Raw genomic sequence first — 23,163 nt, 5'->3', positions numbered from 1 at the left:
GGATGCGGAGAAAGGGGAACACTCCTGCACTGTTGGTGGAAACGTGAACTGTTGCAGCCACTCTGGAAAACTGTGTGGAGGTTCCTCAAAGAGATAAAAATAGACCTGCCCTACAGGTAATTTATGGAAAAACCCACACCCAACACCATATTCAACAGTGAAATGCTGAATCCTTCCTGTCAAGTCAAGAGCCACACAAGGATGCTTATTTCCACCATGAGTATTCATCTTGGTACCACAAAAGAGAAGAAACTGTGACACCCCAAATATATCAGCTGGTCCCTTGGGTTGTTGTGAACTAATGTCACTCTCAACCAGTGGAGAGACAGGCTGAGCCTCCTATTTCCCCTTGATGGCAAGAAATAAATCTACATGCGCATTTTCCCATCCCTATACCTGGATGGCAGAATCATCCTTAGCACCAGAATAAGGACCTTAGGAACTGGAAGGCAAACAACCCTTGTCATTTCCTCACTAATTCACTGACTCAAGCCAATATCCTGACTTTATATCTACACAAACCCACTTTTGTCGAAGTGACACAAGGGCTACATAATTTGGTCACTGTCTGTGTGTTGTATTCTAGGGAGCTCATGCACTTGCAAAATGAAATACATTTCACCTTAGATCAGTTTTCTGTCTACCGAGTAATTAGACCAAGGAACCTAGAAGAAATGAAGGAAAATCTTTTTGCTCCAATGACTGGAAGATAAAACCAATAAATTCGGCAATAATAAAATAAATTATATTTAAATCCGTAGACAGGGCAAAAATTCTTTTTCCACATGACATGATCTTCTAAAGAGGCAAACCCTTTAAACTCTACAAACTGTTAAAATTAATTATTTCAGGGAAACTTCAGGGTATAAAATCAACATGTGAAATAAAGCTATGTTTCCACACACTAACAACAAATTATCTAAAAGAATCAGAAAGGGAGACAGAACATGAAAGTCTCCTAACTCTGGGGAAAAAACCAGGGGTGCTGGAAGGGGAGGTGGGTGGGGGGTGGGGGTGACTGGGTGACAGGCACTGAGATGGGCACTTGATTGCATGAGCACTGGGTTTATTCTATATGTTGGCAAATTGAACACCAACAAAAAATAAATTTATAATAAAAAAGAAAAAAGAAAAGTAAATTAACAAAATATTCCTATCACACTGGCAAAAAATTAAAATAATCAGTATTAAATATCCATAGGTGGTAACATGCTATATACTAAAAATTACCTAAGTTGCTGAATGGGTTTTATGAAGACATTGAGAGATGCAAAGCTAATTCTGTTCACATGTTAGAACACTTCATATCGTTACATGACATTACAGAAATTTGACCTCAAATGTAATGCAATCATGTTTATGAAACTTGTAAAAAATCTCATCTAAGTCTGGAGCTAACTATATTCTCAGAGGACATGCAAATAGGGCCTTCCCTCCACTGATTAAACCAGCCCATCCCCGAACCTGCAGCTGGGAGAGGTCCCCAGACCCCAGCATCCCCAGGGGACCCCATTCAGGGATCAGGACAGAACACACACAACTCACCATGGAATTTGTGCTCAGCTGGGTTTTCCTTGTTGCTATTTTCAAAGGTAATTCATGGAGAACACGGGACCTTGAGTCTGTGAGTGGAGGTGAGTAATAGATACAGGGGATGTGGAAACATTTCCTGACCAGGATGTCTTGTGTCTGCAGGTGTCCAGGGTGAGGTGCAGCTGGTGGAGTCTGGGGGAGACCTGGTGAAGCCTGGGGTGTCCCTGAGACTCTCCTGTGTAGGCTCTGGATTCACTTTCAGTAGTTACTGGATAAGCTGGGTCCGCCAGGCTCCAGGGAAGGGGCTGCAGTGGGTCTCAGTAATTAACAAAGATGGAAGTACCACCTACCACGCAGATGCTGTGAAGGGCCAATTCACCATCTCCAGAGACAACGCCAAGAACACACTGTACCTGCAGATGAACAGCCTGAGAGCTGAGGACACAGCCGTGTATTACTGTGCACACACCGTGAGGGGACCTCAGTCTGAGCTCAGACAGAAACCTCCCTGTAGAAGGGGATCAGGGCCACTAGGAGGTGTACACTCCTGACTAGTTGTCACTAGAAGGGCCAGGAGCAGGTGCAGATGGAGGTTATGGGCTGGTTTCCTGTCAGGGTCTGGACTTCCTCTCCTTTCAGCAGTATTCCCCAAGGAGTCAAATGGACACATTTTCCTGGTCTTATCTACTGAGTCTCTGAATTAGAAATATTATTTTTATATAAAGAGCACCATACACAAAGATAAACTCAAAATGGATGAGAGATCTAAATGTGAGACAAGAGTCCATCAAAATCATAGAAGAGAACACAGGCAACACCCTTTTTGAACTCGGCCACAGTAACTTCTTGTAAGATACATCCACAAAGGCAAAAGAAACAAAAGCAAAAATGAACTATTGGGACTTCATCAAGATAAGAAGCTTTTGTACAGCAAAGGATACAGTCAACAAAACTAAAAGACAACCTACAGAATGGAGGAAGATATTTGCAAACGACATATCAGATAAAGGGCTAGTTTCCAAAATCTATAAAGAACTTACTAAACTCAACACCAAAGAAACAAACAATCCAATCATGAAATGGGCAAAAGACATGAACAGAAATCTCACAGAGGAAGACATGGACATGGCCAACATGCACATGAGAAAATGCTCCGCATCACTTGCCATCAGGGAAATACAAATCAAAACCACAATGAGATACCACCTCACACCAGTGAGAATGGGGAAAATTAACAAGGCAGGAAACAACAAATGTTGGAGAGGATGCGGAAAAAAGGGAACCCTCTTACACTGTTGGTGGGAATGTGAACTGGTGCAGCCACTCTGGAAAACTGTGTGGAGGTTCCTCAAAGAGTTAAAAATAGACCTGCCCTACGACCCAGCAATTGCACTGTTGGGATTTACCCCAAAGATTCAGATGCAATGAAACGTCGGGACACCTGCACCCCGATGTTTCTATCAGCAATGGCCACAATAGCCAAACTGTGGAAGGAGCCTCGGTGTCCATCGAAAGATGATGGATAAAGAAGATGTGGTTTATGTATACAATGGAATATTACTCAGCAATTAGGAATGACAAATACCCACCATTTGCTTCAATGTGGATGGAACTGGAGGGTATTATGCTGAGTGAAATAAGTCAATCAGAGAAGGACAAACAGTGTATGTTCTCATTCATTTGGGGAATATAAATAATAGTGAAAGGGAATATAAAGGAAGGGAGAAGAAAAGTTGGGAAATATCAGGAAGGGAGACAGAACATAAAGACTCCTAACTCGGGGAAACGAACTAGAGGTGGTGGAAGGGGGAAGGAGGGCGGGTGTTGGAGGGGAATGGGTGACAGGCACTGAGGTGGACACTTGACGGGATGAGCACTGGGTGTTTTTCTGTATGTTGGTAAATTGAACACCAATAAAAATTAATTAAAAAAAACACTTATGACATGTACAAAGGACAAAGTTGCTGACACTTGTTTGTTACTATCCCTACATGCAAAAAAAAATTGCAATCTCTCCAGTTACATCAACTAAGCATTTACTGGAGCCACACCTGCACTTGTGTGTTGCAGGTTCACTCACCTCAAGGACCAAAGTATTCTGCAGGGCCTCAGTTCTAGTGGAGGTGGTATGAGGGCTCATTTAACAAGCAGAACAAAGCACATCCAGTTAAAACTCACCACATTTTGGCAACGGACCACATACAGCCCACTGAAGGCCAGAAATGCCTGTGTAGATGCCTGGACTGAAGAAAATAGCAGCCAAAACAGGACAGCACAGTGGCTGCAGCCCACACCACAGACACTCTCTGAAGACCCAGAACCAGCATCCTATGTGACGTCTTTGTCATAAAGCTGTTATTCTGGAGCAGAAGCTAGAACTGGTATTTGTACACACAGAGGAAGATACAGACCTAGAGACAATGTGAAGGTTAAGGAATTCAATTCCACTTTTCTGCTCTGATCCACCTGAAATTTGTGTGGAATTCCCTCTGCTTTATATGCTGAAGATCAAGAAGGGACTCTGGAATTTTATGTCAAAATCACCTAAATTTATTTCCCTCCCATCTCTTACCTCAGTCCTGTGGATTCATTTTGTGTTTGAATGTATGTTGCACAATTTTTATTTTATTTTGCAGTAAGTAATGGTGACATATGTGGTCCATGCACATATTCTCCCTAATGAGTGACATAGAGAGGAAAGCACCTCTCAACATGTGACACGGGCTTCGGGCTGGAGGTCGGGCATTCTCCACAAGGACAGGGATTGTGGGAATATTATTATCACAACTCTGTGTCTTCCTTCCATTGCTGTAGTTGCACGTTGGATGGTGTGGGCAGCTGGAAGTCCCCCTGATGCATGTGATCCCCTCAGGGATGGAAGCTGCTGGATCTGGAGGCAGAAGAGAAGTCCTGTCTCATTTGGCAGGGTCAAAGGGACTGACATGAGAAACCAAATTTGAGGTCCTTGTGGGTGGGCAAGGGTCCAGCCCCTCTGGGAAAACAATTGTTGTGTGCGACATCAGATAAGTAATAGTAAACCTACCCTATGATCCCGCAACTGCACTACTGGGCATTTGCTATAAGAATGCAAAAGTACTGGGATGTCTGGGTGGCACAGCAGTTGAGCGCATGCCTTCAACTCAGGTCCTGTTCCAATCTGGTGATCGTGTCTTATATCAGACTCCTGGAAGGAGCCTGCTTCTCGCTCTTTGTGGCAGCGTCTTTGCAACTCCCATGAATAGATAAATAAAATCAGTAAAAGGAAAAGAATCCTGAGATACTTGGGTGGCTTAGTAGTTGTGTGCCTGCCTTTGGTTCAGGGCATAATCCCAGACTATAGGGGTCGAGTTCTACCTCGGGTTTCCCGCATTTAGCCTGCTTCTCCCTCTGCCAAAGTCTCGGCTTCTCTCTGTGTGTATGTCTCCCATGAACAAATAAAACAAATGAAAACTTAAAAAAATAAAAGAATATTCAAAGGAAAACAGGACCATTGAAATAAAGACTCACTATTAGTATATATAAAACCAAACATAAAAGCACTGAGGGGGGCACTTGACAGGATAAGCCAACATTCATCTATAAAACAGGCAGAGCCTTGTGTGGACACGTTACACAGGAGGGTACAGACACATGAAGTCAGCACAGGGAGAGCACCTCCCACCAGGGTCTGTCAGGAAAATTCACATCAACCACAATGAGATGCCTTATACACTCATCACAAGGGCTCAGGTATGAAAGAAACACTGACCAGAACATCCTGGGGAGCATATAGGACACCTGGGCGTCAACCCTGCAAGTAGGAATGAAAAATGAAACAGAAGCCCTGGAAAATCATTTTTCTGTTCTTCCTGAAATTAAAGATGGATAACCTACCACATGACCTGGAAATCCACTCCTCAGAAGGTACTCCGGAATAAGGAAACCCCATGTTCATGTAAAAATGGCATGTGAGGATTTATAGTGTCTTCATTTCTGTTAGATGCTAACAACATCCCCAGAATCCTTCGTGATTTAAAGAATAATCCCAGGAAGAAAACATCCATCAATGGAACAGGATTCTATGATAAGAAGTCACACTATTGATGCACCCACCATCCCAGGGGAACCTCAAGGACATGATGTTCCATGAAGGTCAGCAGTCAGAGATGACAGGCCGTGCAGCCTGGGGCATTCATACAGCCAGGCCTGGGTCACGATTGTAAGGTTGGCTTTCTCTCCCTCTTCACCAAACTCAGATGATGAGCTCCTCTGCATCAGGCTGCATGCTGCCCTCCTGTGCACAATGTCATCAAGTACAGAGTCTCCAAACACTGAACCTAACCACCGCTTGACCTCTGATGGGGGGTACCTGAGAGTCTGACATGTGTTCTGGCAGCAACTGTCCCCTCCAGCGTCTCTGTCTCTGGCTCTTTCCTGTAGGTGAGCAGGACTAGGTTAAGACACCTCCACTGAGTCCACCTGTCTCCTGCTACTATATCTCCCCACAACCTGAGGTCTAGACATTCCTTTCACTCAGCTGGAAATGAGGTCAAGTGTTTGAGAACAGAGTGAGGTCACAGTTTTAATCAACTGTCCACACAGGATCCCACTACTGTTTGTTTTCTATAGAGAAATAGATATGGAAGAACTTGTCCAGATTAAAAAATCATATTTTATATATTTATTTAGAGAGAAAGAGAAGGAGAGGAGTAGGAGAGAGAGAAAGAAAATCTCAAGCAGGTTCCCTTACCAGAGCCTGACCTGGGGCTCAATTCCAGGATCCTGAGATTACGACATGACTCCAAACCAAGAGTTAGATTCCTTATCCACGTGAGTTGACCAGGTGACCCATCCTTGAGCAACTATTTAAAGAGGGATTTGGGTTTGTTATTATTGTGTTTTTTCAGAATTTCTATTGAGGTTAAAAGTCCCTTCTGTTTTTTGGAGACTAAATCCGTCTCAGTATATAGTTGAACACACTGTCTCCCATTTCATAGGCTGCCTTCTCGCTCTGCTAATATTTGTTCTGCACACTTTGTGCATGAGGTAACCCCACTCATCTGTCTTTGTTTTTCTGAATGTGATTTTAATGTTATATCAAATAAATCATGAAACACCTCTTTGGCTTATTGGTTGAGCGACTGCCTTTGGCTCAGGGCGTGATCCTGGAGTTCCAGGATTGAGTCTCGGGTCCGGCCCCCTACATGGAGCCTACTTCTCTCTCTGCCTGTGTCTCTGCCCCTCTCTGTGTCCCTCATGAATAAACAAATCTTAAAAAAAATCAAATAAATCACAGCCAAGCAAATATCACGATGTTTTCCCCTTAGTTTACATGTATAAGTTGTAGGGTTGAGACTTCCGCTTAACTCTTTAATCCCTTTTGAGATTTTCTGTCCTTGTATCTGTGTGATGTTTGATAAGAACCAAGTGTCATAATTTATATGAGGCTGTCCAACACCATTTGCTATGGAGACTATCCTTTCCCCACTGTGTACTCTTAGATATCCTGTGGGTGAAGAATTTCTGACTGCATATGCACATGTTTACTACTGGGCTCTGTAATGTGCTCCAATGTCTACATATCTAACATTAGGCAGTCACACACTGAAATGCTTAATGTACAACTATAATATATTTCTGTAGAGGGATGTGTGATGCCTGACTATTGTTCTAATTTCATAAAACTATATGGTGACTCTCATGTGACTTTCTTTTCCATATGAATGTGGAGTTTTACTATTATATAAAAACACAATTGATATTTTGATTAACTTAACATTAAAATCATTAGAACCAAAAATATTTGTATATTTGTATAGACAAATAAAAATACTCTGGGAGATTTAATAAGTATATGGAAAATAAAAATGAAATTTAAGACACAGTTATTCTAGGAAAATAGGTAATCCTTAATAAATATAATCTGATTTCAAAGAGAAGAAATTACTGACACCAAAAAATTGAAAGGACCGTGAACAAACTTCTAAGATTTTAAAAGTGCAAATAATGGATAACCAAGGCAAATTACAAAATTACTAGTATTATCAATAACATGAAACTCTTTCATGAATAAACAAAAAAATGAACAAAACAGAACAAACATAAAGCCTGAAACCATTATCTAAAAATACGGAATTCTGGGCATTCATTTTGTTTCCTGCCACACTGCCAAATGGCTGTATAAGTTCTACCAATCGTGGGACGGAGTCTTTTGAGTTTTCTACATAGAGCATCGTGTCATCAGTGAAGATGGAGACTTTGACTTCTTCTTTGCCAATTTGAATGCCTTTAAAGTCTTTTTGTTGTCTGATTGCTGAGGCTAGGACTTCTCGGACTATGTTGAATAGCAGTGGTGAGAGTGGACATCCCTGTCTTGTTCCTGATCTTAGGGGAAAGGCTCCCACTGCTTCCCCATTGAGAATTATATTTGCTGTGAGCTTTTCATAGATGGCTTTTAAGATGTTGAGGAATGTTCCTTCTATCCCTACTCACTAAAGAGTTTTCATAAGGAATGGATGCTGTATTTTGTCAAATGCTTTCTCTGTATCTATTGAGAGGATCATATGGTTCTTATGCATCTATTGGTTCTATTGAGAGGATCATATGGTTCATATGCATCTATTGAGAGGATCATATGTCCAGGGTTGGACCCAGGAGCAGCTCCGAGGGGCTCCAGCTGATGATCCGCGTAAAGGGGGCTGCGCGGGCCCTGGAGCAGCTCAGAGGGCCTCGGGTGGCAGCTACGCAGAGAAGGGGCTACCCCGCTGGGAGGCAAATAAAACAGCACAGGCCCAGGAGTACAGGGAGCCGTGGACACAGCCCAGTATCTGGCCTCCCCCTGGGACAGGCAGAGACCAGGAGGGCACAGGACAGCAAGGATGCTTCCCTGAAATAGCTTCACTGTCATGTAATTTCACATGTAGACTATGGAATAGGATGGTAGAGCTGTTTGATATTGACATAACCAGGTCATGTTACCTGTTTATTGCAAATTCCATGACAAAATGATTGCACTTAAATAAAATGATAAGAGGTAAATAAGTCATGTAGGTCCCTTGAGGGGTTCCAATGAAGAAATCCTAAAGGGAAACTTATCTCATGTCCAGAGGGAGTCACAGATGCAGGTGGGTTGAAATGAGGACATGGGGCACCAAATGTTCATCCAGTGACAAGGGACACACCTAACAGCCATCAGTACAACACAACCTTGTAAGGTGATGGTGAGACACAAATCCCACAGGGTCATCACATCCTCATCTTCTGGAAACGTTATAAAAGAAAATCTTTTATATTGTTATAAAAGAGCATTATAAAAGAACATCTTTTATAACGTTATAAAAGAAAATCCTCATCTTCTGGAAACGTTATAAAAGAACATCTTTAAACTGAAGTTCCAAAGTGTCTGAGTATCTCTGGCTCTCTTGTATCATTTTTCTCCTTCTGTGTATCCACTGTGACTTTTTGACAGATACCTATGTTTTGCAACAGGTTAGTCCTAGTTCCAGGTGAGAAATGCACCCTTCACTGGATGAGGGTGGTTAACTGATACTTCTCACATCAAATACAGCAGAAAAATTGCAGAGCATCAATGTTTCCCTAATATCTCTGTGTGGGCCATAAAAATCTTAGGATTATATGTTCATATTCTGTGAAAAATGTCCAGGATGTTTTGATAAGGATTGCTTTGAATATGCAGAAGGTTCTGGGCAGCATAGATACTTCACAGTAGTTAGTTCACAATAGTAATAGTTCACAATAGTTATTTTTCTTTTTGTTTTAAATATTTATTTGTTTATTCAGGAGACATAGACAGAGAGAGAAGCAGGCTCCCTTCCAAAAGCCTGATCCCAGGACCCCAGGATCACAACCTAAGCCAATTGCAGACACTCAACCTCTGAGCAACACAGGTACCCTGACAATAGTCATTGTCCTAATCCGTATGCATGGAATGTTTTCCATCTCATTGTGTCTTCTTCAATTTCTTTCTAAGTTGTCAAACAGGTAGAAACATTTTAGGGAAAAAAAACAGAAACAAAACTACAACTAGAGGGCATCATAATGTTTACAGGCAAGCTCTATTATAAAGTCTTTATCATCAAGATAGCCTGCTACTGACAAAAACAACACATAGATCAATGGAATACAGCAGAGATTGCAGAAATGGAACCTCAACTCTATGGGCAACTACTCCTCAAGAAGCAAGAAAAAAATATCTAATGAAAGAAAGTCTCATCAATAAATGGATCTGAGAAAAAAAATTGGACAGTCACCTGCATAAGAATGAAAGTGGACCTTTCAGCTACACCAAACACACAGATAATCTCAAAGTGGATGAAATACCAAAATCTGAGACAGTAATTCATCAAAATTCTAGAGGCAAATTCAGGTAACAACCTTTTTCCTCGGCTGCAGAGAGTCCTACGAAGGCACCTCTCAAAAGGCAGAGGAAACAAAGGGAAAAATAAACTATTAGGACTTTATCAAGATAAAATCTGTACAACAATGCAACAGGCGACAAAATGAAAGGCAACCTACGGAATAGGACAAGATATTTCCTTAACAAAGACAGCACCCAGGATCCCTGGGTGGCGCAGCGGTTTGGCGCCTGCCTTTGGCCCGGGGCGCAATCCTGGAGACCCGGGATCAAATCCCACATTGGGCTCCCGGTGCATGGAGCCTGCTTCTCCCTCTGCCTGTGTCTCTGCCTCTCTCTCTCTCTCTGTGACTATCATAAGTAAATTAAAAAAAAAACAAAAACAAAGACAGCACCCAACAAAACAATCAATCCAGTCATGAAATGGGGAGAATACATGAACAGGCATCCTCCACAGAAGACCGATAAATGGCCAACAGGCAGATGAGAAAAATGATCCACATGACTTGTCATCAGGGAGATACAAATGAAAACCACACTAAGATCCTACAACTCAGAATGGATAAAGTAACAAATCCAGAAACAATAAATATAAGGGAGGATATTGAGAAAGTGGAACCCTCTTCCAGTATTGGTGGGAATTCAGGCTTGTTGAGCCATACCAGAAAACAGAATGGAATGTCCTGAGAAAGTGAGAATAGAGCCACCCCACGACCCAGCCATTGCATTGAAGGGTATTTACCCCAAAGACACAGATTTATTTATTTATTTTTATATAAGTTTATTTTTTATTGGTGCTCAATTATCCAACATATAGAATAACACCCAACACTCATCCCGTCAAGTGCCCCCCTCAGTGCCAGTCACCCAGTCACCCCCACCCCCCGCCCACCTCCCCACCCACCACCCCTAGTTCATTTCCCAGAGGTAGGAGTCTTTCATGTTCTGCCTCCCTTACTTATATTTCCCACTCATTTTTTCTCCTTTACCCTTTATTCCCTTTCACTAAAAATAAAAAGACACAGATTTAATGGAGTGAAGGGACACCTGCACCTCAATGTTCACAGCAGCAAAGTCCACAACAGCCAAAGAGTGGAAGGAGCCTCAGTGTCTATCGACAGATGAATGCATAAAGAAGCTGTGGTCTATGTATATAATGGGATATTACTCAGCTATTAGAAACAACGAATACCCACCAGGTGCTTCGACGTGGATGGACTTGGAGGGTATTATGTTGAGTGAAATAAGTCAATCGGAGAAGGACAAACATTATATGGCCTCATTCATTTGGGGATAATAAAAAATAATGAAAGGGATTATAGGGGAATGGAAAGAAAATGAGTGGGAAAATCAGAGAGGGAGACAGAACATTAGACTCCTAAGTCTGGGGAAAAAAACAAGGAGTAGAGGAAGGGGAGGTAGGTGGGGAATGGGGTGCCTGGGTGACGTGCACTGAGGGGGGCACTTGGTGGGATGAACACTGGGTGTTAGGCTATATGTTGGCAAATTGCACTCCAATAAAAAATATACAAAAAAGGATGTCCTTTATATATACAATGGGATATTACATAGCCATCAGACATAATGAATAACATGAAATAATGTTTCTGTCAACATGGATGGAACTGGAGTCATTATATTGAGAGAAATAAATCAATCACAGAAAGGCAATGATATGGTCTCATTGATATTGAAAGAGACCATAAGGGAAGGAGTGAAACCTAGTGGGGTAAGACTAAAGAGGAAGACAAATCATGAGACACACTTAACTCTGGGTTAAAAACAACTGAGGGTCACTGGAACAGAGGAGTTGCAGAATGGGGTAACTGGGTGATGGGAGTTAAGGAGGTTAAGTGATGTGATGAACACTGAGGGTATAGTGAATGTTGGTAAATTCAATTTAATTTTTTTTGCATTTTATTTTATTTATTTATTTTTTTAAAAAGATTTTATTTATTTATTCTTTTTTTAATTAATTTTTATTGGTGGGTAAATTCAATTTAAATAAAGAAAAAATCACTTTATCCCGTGCCCCATGCTGGAACATTGTAGATGGATTGGGCAGATCAAACAACAGACACTTATTCTCACAGATCTGGAGTCTGAGTGTCTGAGATCCAGGTGCAGTAAGCTGTGGTGTCTGGGGAGCACCCACATCCTACCCCGTCCTTTCCCCATCACCTTACATGGGGCCAGGGGCCAGGTAAGTTTCCCAGTCCAAGACTATAAGGGCTGATCCGACAATGAAGCTGCACCTCCTGACGTAACTGCACCCCTAAGGCCCCATCTCCTCCCCACATCCCATGACCATTAGGTTCCAACATGGGGTCACACACAATGAACTGACATCTGCACCCAAAGGATCCATGAGTTATTCCCTGCAGGTCGAAGGTCCTCCAATCCAGCTCCTCACGCTGAGGATCCTCATGGATTTAGTAGAAGTTTCTGGTCTCTGAGCACACGGAGTACACATGACCTTTAAAACCAGCTGGTGACCCTGGGGAGAGGGGAGCTTCCATCTGAGATGTGGTAGGATCTTGGTCTATTTGTATTATTTTACATTTCACTCTCCTTCCATATATTATTCATCTTGTTTTCCTGTGATTCAGGCATTTGTCTACTTAGAATGACCATGTCTTTCTTTTGTCTTCCCAGTTTGATGCTTGTTTAGTGAAATTATTCCTCACACCATGTCCATTCTTTATTGCCTGATAGCTCCCTGACATTCCATCCCCATTCGTCTCCTCCACCCAAAGGATAAGACATGAAACAATAACCCAGAAGTTCCCGCTTTTGATAACGTTGGGACTCTGACTCCACACAGGCTCCTCCTAGAGCAAGACCTCGTCCCCACCACTGACCCACAACATACACCCTGAGCCAGTGTCCTACCCTGGCACCATCCAGCATTCATGATGTGATGAGAGGTCTGCCTGACTCCCAATGAACATGAAGGTGAATGGGATAAAAGCTTATTCTCTCATGATTGTATGAGTGTGTGTCCACATCCCTACCATATCATTCTGGGAATCTCTCTCACTACCTGGACATTTTAACATTTTGTAGAGCTGCTCTTTATTATTTTGTGGATTGGAGATTCCTCTACACTGCTGTGTGCAAGAAGCATGTTAGCTTGGGGTCCTGTGATCCACAGTGAGTGCCAATAGGACTCATGAATATGTTCACATGATGTGAATGGAGTTATTTGTAATTGATTACTATTTTGGGTCAGGAAAAGTTAAGTACAAGTAAGTGCAAGTGCTATACTTGAATTTCTAAGTCTCTAAGAAAGAGACTAAATAGTTAAACCCATAACCGTGTTCAGAGGGGCTCCCTGGGGGAAACTGCTTCTTGGAGAAGAAGCCCAGACCCTGACAGGAAACCTGCCCAGAACCTCCATCTGCACTTGCTCCTAGGCCTTCAAGACAGAAGTGGTGAGGAGTGTGCATCCCTGGTGGTCCCGATCCCCTTCTATAGGGAGGTTTGTGTCTGGGCTCACACTGAGGTCCCCTCACTGTGTCCCTTTGCACAGTAATACATGGCCGTGTCCTCTGCTCTCAGGCTGTTCATCTGCAGATACAGCGTGTTCTTGGCGTTGTCCTAGAGATGGTGAATTCGCCCTTCACAGCATCTGTGTAGCCTGTGCTACTTCCATCACTGCCAGCATTTTTGCATTTATCTGTATCTGAGATATTGTCCATGTGTCCCCTCTTGTGGTTTCCGTTGCATGAGTCAGAGTCATTCTGCCCACCTTAAATCAATTTGGGCAATTTCCATTCTCATTATGTATTGGAAGAGATTGAAAACTTTTACTTTAATTCTTAAAATACTTGGTTAAAATTCATAGATAAAGCCAGTTTATTATATCCCAAACTCTGCTTGAATGTTCTCATTCTACGTCAGGTAATCTCATCAAAGCGATTACAGAGAGATCACAGGGTTAACTGCAGCGGAACACAGTGACTGAGTTATTAGAAACTTAAAAATAGAACTGCATTACCTGAAGCTCTCTGAAATTCATCTAAATTCTAAATTTTCCTAAATTATGGGATCCCCAATACATGCGGGGTCCATGATTCTAAGGAACCCTGCCACTCTGTCATTCAGGTGTTTCAGAGGGGCGGTAAGTCCGGTGGAAAGGAGTACAGGCCAAGAATCTGGGGTTAGACTCACCTGAAAATGTGCACAAGGACACTTAGAAACCCTCTACAATTTAAGGGGTACGTTCACATCACTGTATGGGGAAAGATGACACCTACAAACCAAGTTATATACAAATACAATTACAAAATAGCACGTGGACCCAAAGTCTGAAGTCTGGAATATTACATAATAAAAAACCACAGTTTTTTCAAGTAAATATGAACATACAAAGGCAGTCACATCTTATCTGGTCACAACAGCTTGACAGAAATGATCCCAAGCTGTGTATATACTGAGATGACATGTATATAAGGGCAACCTTCTATTGAATAAAATAGCCCAGACCTGACCCTGCATTTGGGAGAGGACCCCCAGTCCCAGGAACATTAGGTGACCCATTCAGTGATCAGGACAAAACACAACACACCATGGAGTCTGTGCTCCCCTGGGTTTTCCTTGACACTATTTTTAAAATATATTTTTATATATTTTCTATTTGAATCAATTTGCCAACATATAGCATATCACCCAGTGCTCATCACGTCAACAGAATAATGGGCATTTTTAAGAACTCACGAATATCTACCATAGTATATATGTTAAATCATTTTTAAAATGTATCTATGATTTTGATATTTTCGTCTAATTTTCTTAGAGAGAAATTATACCTCAAAAATTCATAAACATTGGGATATGGGATAATGAGATTAAATATGTTTGATTTATACCTTTTATCCACAACAGGGAGCAGAGATTAATTAACCAAAACCATCATGACTCCACTGTGGTAACATGTGGGTTGAAATTGAAACCACAGCTGTCTTTCCTAATTCAACCAGGCCCACACCTCACTTTCAGCCTGTCCAGACACCCATCATCTCATGACATCCCTGTTTGGGGACTTCCTGCACTAATGGAAAAGGCCTGTTAATACTAGGTGCTATTGGATACTCAAAAAGCATGAACAAGTGTCTACTAGCATTCATCTGAAGCTACTATTCCTCTATAGGGAATAAGTCAGAGCTCGACGATTCATGTTTACCTATGCTGTTCCCTTGACTTTCACCACCTGACACCAATAATGGATGTCTGTTTCTAATTCTATATTTTTAATGTAATGTCTAGTTCTAGATACTAGGAATCTCTCGACTTCCCCTGGAGATTTCCTACGACCCAACAATTGCACTACTGGGATTTACTACGAAGATACAGATGCAGTGAAAGACCATGACACCCACACCCCAATGTTTATAGCAGCAAGGTCCATAGTAGCCAAAGTGTGGAAGGAGCCTCGGTGTCCATTGATAGATGAATGGATAACGAAGATGTGCCTCTATATACAATGGAATATTACTCAGCCATTAGAAATGAAGAACACCCATCATTTGCTTCGACATGAATGGAACTGGAGGCTATTATGCTGAGTAAAGTAAGTCACTCGCAGAAGAATGAATATATGGTCTCATTCATTTAGGGAATATAAAAAGTAGTGAAAAGACTAAAGGGGAAAGGAGATAAAATGAGTGGGAAATATCAGAGAGGTCGACAGAACATGAGAGACTCCTAACTCTGGGAAAGGAACTCTGGGAAGGAACACTGGGAAGCGGTAGTCGTAAGGGAGGTCGGCGGGGGTAGGGGTGACTGGGTGACGGGCAATGAGGCGTCACTTGACCTGGTGAGCACTGAGTGTTATACTATATGTTGGCAATGCGCACTGCAATGAAAAATAATTAAGAAATAAAATTTGAAAAACAAAAAAAAAACCTTCAGATAATGAGGAATAATCCTAACCAAAGAGGAAAGGACCTATAGTCTAAAAATTCTAAAATACGTATGAAAGACATTAAAGAAGACAGAAATATATGGAAAACAGTCTATTCTCTTGTAGTGGAAAAATAAATATTCATATAATGTCTATGCCACCAACAGCAATCTATGCATTCAATATGAACCCTATCAAAACCCCAACAACATTTTTCTAGGGAATGGAACAAGCCTAAAATTTGTAAGTAAACAGAAAATATTCTGACTAAGCCAAAGAATGTTGAAACAGAAAACAAATCAGGGCATCCTGGGTGGCTTAGCATTTTAGCACTGCCTTTTTGTCCAGGGCGTGATCCTTGAGACCTGGGAATGAGTCCCATATTAGGCTCCCTGCATGGCGCCTGCTGCTCCCTCTGCCTGTGTCTCTGCCATTCTCTCTGTCTCTCTGTGTCTCTCATGGGTAAATAAAAAAAAACTTTAAAAAAATCAAAACAAAAGTCATCACAATTCTGGATTTCAAAGTTGTGATAATCAAAACAGTATAATAGTGGGAGTAAAACACGCACATGGTCAATGGAATAGAATAAGGAAGCCATAAATGGACACACAGCTCTATGGTCAACTTATCCTCAACAAAGTACAAAAGACTATCAACTGGAAAAAGGACAATATATTCAACAAGTGGTATTGGGAACATAGGACAGCTGCAAGTAGAAGAATGGACCTGGGCCATTTTTACACTCCACACAAAGATAAACTCAGAGTAGATGAAAGACCTAAATGTGAGGCAAGAAACCATCAAAATCAAGGAGATTTTGTGACCTCGGCCACAAACAGGTTCTTGGTACTCGAATCTCCAAAGGGAAAGGAAACAAAAGTAAAAATGAACTCTATGGACTACACCAAGGAAGGAGCTGTCTTACATCTGTGGAAACACTCAACATAATTAAAAGGCAACCTAATAAATTGGAAAGATAGGGATGCCTGTGTAGCTTGAGCATCTGTCTTTGGCTCAGGGAGTCCTAGAGCTCTAGGATTGAGACCAGCATCAGGCTCCCTGTGGGGAGCCCACTTCTCCCTCTGCCCATCTCTGCATCTCTCTCTGTCTCTCATGAATGAACAAATAACATCTTCCAAAAGAATATAAACAATGGGAGAAGAGATTTGCAAATCTATCTCCAGATTATGGCAGGTTTCCAAAATCAAAAAATAAATTACCAAACTAAACAACCACAAAGTGAAAACTACAATCAGAAATGGGTGGAAGACATGAAGAGACACCCTGTGCTGATTTGAGTTCTCGACTATCACTTTATATTAGGTAGGTCATCCACATGCCAAATGAAATTTATTGTCTCCTCTAGGTCTGGCTTATATCAACTGCATGACTAGAACAGACAATGCATCCTGAAGACAAGAGGAAAATACTTTCTGCCCCAGACTGGAGGATCTGCCAGAAAACGTAGCAAGAAAACTACTTTAAAAAAAAAGAAAACTTGGTAACCTGGAAAGAACATAATTAGTTTTCCAATGACAATATCTTAGTAGAGTCAATGAGTAAAAACCTTACATAAAAACTGGAAGAAATAACTCATGAGCTCAGGAAAAAAATCAGGATATAAAATCAGCAAATAAAATAAAGATATATTCCTACAAAATAACAACAAATTACATATACAAAATAACAAAATAATCCGATTTACACTGGCATGGAAAATAAATATTTAGGATTAAATTTTACTAATAAATTAAAATTTCTGCATAAAATGACCTATATTCATGCGTGTCTCTGGAAATACATGCAGAAACTCAAGAAGAACTGTGCTTAGAATTTCATATAGTCAGAAGGCCATCTACACAGATTGCTGTAGAATTGTGGTGCAACACTTGTGCTGGCTTTTAAATACACAAATGTAAGTCTGGAGCTGGTTTATAGTCGGAGAACATGCAAATAGGGACTTCCCTCCACAGATTAAACCAGCCCAGACCTGAGCCTGTGGCCGGGAGAGCAGTCCCAGCCTCAGGATCCCCAGGTGACCCTATTCAGTGATCAGGACACAACGCAGACAAACCACCATGGAGTCTGTACTCAGCTGGGTTTTCCTTGTTGCTATTTTAAAAGGTAATTCATAGAGGACCAGAGACCTTGAGTCTGTGAGTGGAGATGAGTGAGAGAAAATGGGGATGTGGGACAGTTGTTTGACCAGGATGTCTTGTGTCTGCAGTTGTCCAGGGTGAAGTGCCACTGGTGGAGTCTGGGGGAGACCTGGTGAAGCCTGGGGGGTCCCTGAGACTCTCCTGTGTGACCTCTGGATTCACCTTCAGTAGCAATGAAATGAGCTGGGTCTTCCAGGCTCCAGGGAAGGGGCTGCAGTGGGTTGCAGCTATTAGCTATGATGGAAGTAGCACAAGCTACGCTGACGCTGTGAAGGGCCGATTCACCATCTCCAGAGACAATGCCAAGAACACGCTGTATCTGCAGATGAACAGCCTGAGAGCCAAGGACACAGCCGTGTATTACTGTGCAGACACAGTGAGGGGTCCTCAATGTGAGCCCAGACACAAACCTTCCTGTAGAAGCGGATCAGGACCACCAGGGGGTGCGCACTCCTCACCACTTCTATCTTGAAGGCCCAGGAGCAGGTGCAGATGGAGGTTCTGGGCAGGTTTCCTGTCAGGGTCTGGGCTTCCTCTCCAAGGAGCAGTTTCCCCCAGGGAGCCCCTCTCAACACTTGATTATGTGTTTACCTTTTCAGTCTCTTTCTAAGAGACTTAGAATTCAATGATAGCACTTGCACTTACTTGTACTTAACTTTTCCTGACCCGAAATATTAATCAATTACAAATAACTCCATTCACATCATCGGAAGCTTTGCATGAGTCCTAGTGGCACTCACTGTGGATCACAAGACCCCAAGCTAACATGCTGTCTTGCACATCTCGGTATAGAGGAATCCCCAATCAACACAAGAGAAAAGAAACATAATACAAAAATGTTAATAACAGCCTGGGAGTGAGAGAGATTCCCAGCATGACATGGTAGGGAAGTGGGCTCAGAGGTCACTCACACACACACACAATAATGAGAGTATAACCTTTCATCACCCTCACCTTCATGTCTGATGAGAGCCAGGCCGGCCTCTCATCATGTCACAAATGCCTGTATGGTGCCAGGGAATGACACTGGCTCCAGGTGTGTGTTGTGGGCCAGTGGTGGGGACGGCGTCCTGCTCCAGGAAGGGCTTGTGTGGAGTTAGTGTCCCAACGGCATCAAAAGAGGGAACCCCTGGGTTATTGTTTGATTTCTTTTCCTTTGGGTGGAGGAGAAGAATGAGGAAGGAATATCAGGGAGCTACCAGTTAATAAAGACTGGATATGGTGTGAGGAATTTCACTAAACCAGGGTAAAACTGGAAGGACAAAAGAGAAACATGGTCATTCTCAGTAGACAAATGTCTGAATCATATGGAAAGGAGATGAATAATATATGGAAGCAGCACGAAACTTTAAATAATAATATAAATAGGCCAAGATCCTACCCAGGTCTCAGATGGAAGCTGTCCGCTCCCCAAGGAACCATCTGGTTCTGAAGGTTATGTTTACTTGGTGTGCTCAGAGACCAGAAGCTTCTACTGGACCATGAGGATCCTCACGTTGAGGAGCTGGATTGAAGGACCTTCGACCTGCCGGGAAAAACTCATGGATCCCTCAGGTGCTGACGTCAGCTCACTGGTTGTAACCTTTACCATCCCTATGGTGAAACCTAATGTCCATGTGATGGGGGAGGAGGTGGAGCCTTAGGGACCACTTAGGTTGGGAGGTACAGCCTCATGATGGGATCAGGGCACTTATACACCAGCACTGGGAAAGCTCCCTGCACCCTGGCTCCATGTGAGGTGACTGGGAAAGGATGGGGTAGGATGTGGGCACTCTCCAGACACCACAGCTTCCTGAACCTGGACCTCAGACGACCCAGACACCAGATCTGTGAGAATGAGTGTCGCTTGTTTGATCTGCCCAGCTCATGTATGGTGTTCCAACAGGGGGCATGGGCTTAAGTATTTTTTTTCTTTATTTAAATTGAATTTACCAACATTCACTATACCCTCAGCGTTCATCACATCACATAAACTCCTTAACTCCCATCACCCAGTTACCCCATTCCCACCTCCTCCCTTCCAGTGACCCTCATTTTTTCCCCAGAGTTAAGTGTGTCTCATGATTTGTCTTCCTCTCTAGTCTTACCCCACTAAGTTTCACTCCTTCCCTTATGGTCTCTTTCAATATCAATGAGACCATATCATTGCCTTTCTGTGATTGATTTATTTCTCTCAATATAATGACTCCAGTTCCAATCATGTTGACAGAAACATTATTTCATGTTATTCATTATGTCTGACGGCTATGTAATATCCCATTGTATATATAAAGCACATCTCTTTTTTTTTGTATAATGTTTATTGGAGTGCGATTTGCCAGCATATAGCAAAACACCCAGTGCTCATCCCATCAAGTGCCTCCCTCAGTGCCTGTAACCCAGTCACCCCCATACACCACCCACCTCCCCATCCACTATCCCTTGTTCTTTTCCCAGTGTTAGGAGTCTCTCAACTTCTGTCACCCTCTCTGATATTTCCCCTCATTTTCTTTCCATTCTCCTATAATCCCTTTTACTGTTTTTATATTCCCCAAGAATGAGACCATATAATGTTTTTCCTTCTCCAATTGACTTATTTCACTCAGCATCATAACCTCCAGTTCCATCCACGTCAAAGCAATTGGTGGGTATTCATCATTTCTAATGCCTGAGTAACATCCCATTGTATACATAGACCACAGATTCCTTATCCATTCATCTGTCAATAGAATGGTTGGCTGTTGTGGACTTTGCTGCTGTGAACATTGAGATACAAGTGTCCCTTCGTTTCACTAAATCTGTGTCTTTGGGGTAAATAGCCTGTAGTGCAATGGCTGGCTCCTGGGGTGGCTCTATTCTCACATTTTCAGGACATTCCATTCTGTTTTCTGTAGTGGCTCAACAAGCCTAATTCCCACCAGGAATGAAACAGGGTTCCACTTTCTCAATATCCTCCCTTATATTTATTGTTTCTGGCCTTTTTACTTTATCCATTCTGAGTTGTATAAGTGGGATCTTAGTGTGGTTTTCATTTGTATTTCCCTGATGACAAGTCATGTGGATCATTTTTGTCCTCTGCCTGTTGGCCATTGGTCAGTCTTATTTGGAGAAAAGCCTTTTCATGTATTCTCCTCATTTCTTGACTGGATTGATTGTTTTGTTGGGTGCAGAATTTGTTAAGGAAATATCTTGTCCTATTCTGTAGGCTGCTTTTCATTTTGTTGCCTGTTGTATTGTTGTACAGATTCTATCTTGATGAAGTCCTAATAGTTTATTTTTCCCTTTGTTTCCTATGCCTTTTGAGAGGTGCCTTTTAGCAGTCACTGAAAATGAGGACAAAAAGATGCTACTTGAATTTGCCTCTAGGATTTAGATGAATTGCTGTCTCAGATTTCAGTATTTCATTATTTTGTGATTATCTTTGTGCTTTTTGTAGCAGAATTGTCCACTTTTATTCTTATGCAGGTGGCTGTCCAATTTTTTTCAGGTCCATTTGTTGATGTGTCTTTCTTTCATTAGATATTTTTTCTTGCTTTTTGAGGAGTAGTTGCCCATAAAGCTGAGGGGCCCTTTCTGAGCACTCTGCTCTGTTCAATTTGTCTATGTGTTGTTCTTGCCAGTACCAGGCTATCTTGATGATAAAGGCTTTATAGTAGAGCTTTTTTGCAAACATTGTTATGCCCTCCAGCTGTAGTTTTGTTTCTGTTGTGTTTTTTTTTTCCAAAATGATTCTACCTGTTTGGCACTTAGGAAAGAAATTGAAGAAGACACAAAGAGATGGAAAACATTCTGGGCTTACAGATTAGAACAACGAATATTGTCAGGGCACCTGTGTTGCCCAGAGGTTGAGTGTCTGCAATTGGCTGGGGTTGTGATCCTGGGGTCCTGGGATGGTGTCCTGCATCAGGCTTTTGGAAGGGAGCCTGCTTCTCCCTCTGCCTCTGTGACTTTCCTGAATAAATAAATAAATAAATATTTAAAACAAATAAAAAATATTGGGGATCCCTGGGTGGCTCAGCACTTTGGCGCCTCCCTTTGGCTCAGGGTGCAATCCTGGAGTCCCGGGATTGTGTCCCATGTTGGGCTCCTGGCATAGTCCTGCTTCTCTGTCAGGCTGTGTCTCTGCCTCTCTCTCTCTCTCTCTCTCTCTCTCTCTCTATATATATATATATATATATATATATATATATATATATATATCCTAACTGAATAAATAAAATCTTTAAAAAAAAAACAAAAATAAATCCTATGAAAATCTCTACATTGCCCAGAACCTTCTACATATTCAAAGCAATCCTTGTGGAAGCATCCTGGACATTTTTCACGGAGTATGAACATATAATCCTAAGATTTTTATGGCACACACAGAGACATTAGGGACACATGGATGCACAGGCATGGCCCTGCTGTATTTGTTGTGAGAAGTATCATGTAACCACCCTCATCCAGTGAAGGGTGCATTTCTCACCTGGAACTAGGACTAATCTGTTGCAAACCATAGGTATCTGTCAAAAAGCTGTCCCCAGACATGAACATTCAGAAAATTGATGTGAGATGGTAGAGCTGTCCCCAGACATGAACATTCAGAAAATTGATGTGAGATGGTAGAGCAAGGGATGGAGCACACAGTTCCTCTTGCAGTGTGCAGCCCTGGACCTGAGCTGGGCTTACATGGATGTCTAAATGCACAGTGCAATTGGCAATGGATTGGTATCATTTGCTCTTTGTGTTGTTTCCTCTGTAGATGCTCACAGCCCACCATGTTGAAACCTGTCTTGGGGTATTGTGACTCTTCCTGGCTGCATTGGAGAGCCGTTATGAACATGGCCTCCTATCTCTAGCCTGGGATTGAATGTTTGCACCCCGGAGTCTTCAGGGAGCCCTCAAAGGAGAGCCATAAATCCCTTTTGGTCCTCAGTTGACATCTGAATCATGTGTTCACTGTACCTGTGTCTGGGCTGGTGTATCTCAGGCACATGAATGGATCTCTAAATGACAATATGAAAGGCTCTGTAGTGTGGACCTGGGCTCATCCTCTGAGGGCTTGTCACGAGAGAGGGTCTAGTTTCTGCCTGCTGGTTTCAGAATAGAGGTCACAGGACCACGCAGCATTCAGTTTATGGAAACAAAGCACAACGTGTGCACTCAGACCCAATGTTCACACGTCTATAGGTTCCAGTCCTTAACCATGCATCACATTGTGCCACTTTTTCTTCTTGGCACTCAGGGTGTCC

The 23,163-nt window shown here is 42.2% G+C and overlaps 4 gene segments (V, D, J or C); all 4 read left to right on the top strand.

Annotated features, from left to right (window-relative positions):
* Positions 1–23,163, top strand: part of LOC112930265 (immunoglobulin alpha-2 heavy chain-like) — a 1,136,867-nt gene that overhangs the window by 247,121 nt on the left and 866,583 nt on the right.
* The window catches only part of LOC112930321 (immunoglobulin gamma-1 heavy chain-like), a 931,325-nt gene that overhangs the window by 183,104 nt on the left and 725,058 nt on the right, over positions 1–23,163 (top strand).
* On the top strand, positions 1,547–3,883 carry LOC112912794 (immunoglobulin heavy variable 3-74-like). The segment is given in 3 exon segments: positions 1,547–1,592; positions 1,696–2,017; positions 3,604–3,883. Coding segments are annotated over 3 exon segments (648 nt in total).
* Positions 17,870–19,593, top strand: LOC140599450 (immunoglobulin heavy variable 3-23-like). The segment is given in 3 exon segments: positions 17,870–17,915; positions 18,019–18,342; positions 19,385–19,593. Coding segments are annotated over 3 exon segments (579 nt in total).

Source organism: Vulpes vulpes, chromosome 6, assembly GCF_048418805.1.
Source record: "Vulpes vulpes isolate BD-2025 chromosome 6, VulVul3, whole genome shotgun sequence".
Lineage (NCBI taxonomy): Eukaryota > Metazoa > Chordata > Mammalia > Carnivora > Canidae > Vulpes > Vulpes vulpes.
This window is presented reverse-complemented; position numbering and strand designations above follow the sequence as displayed.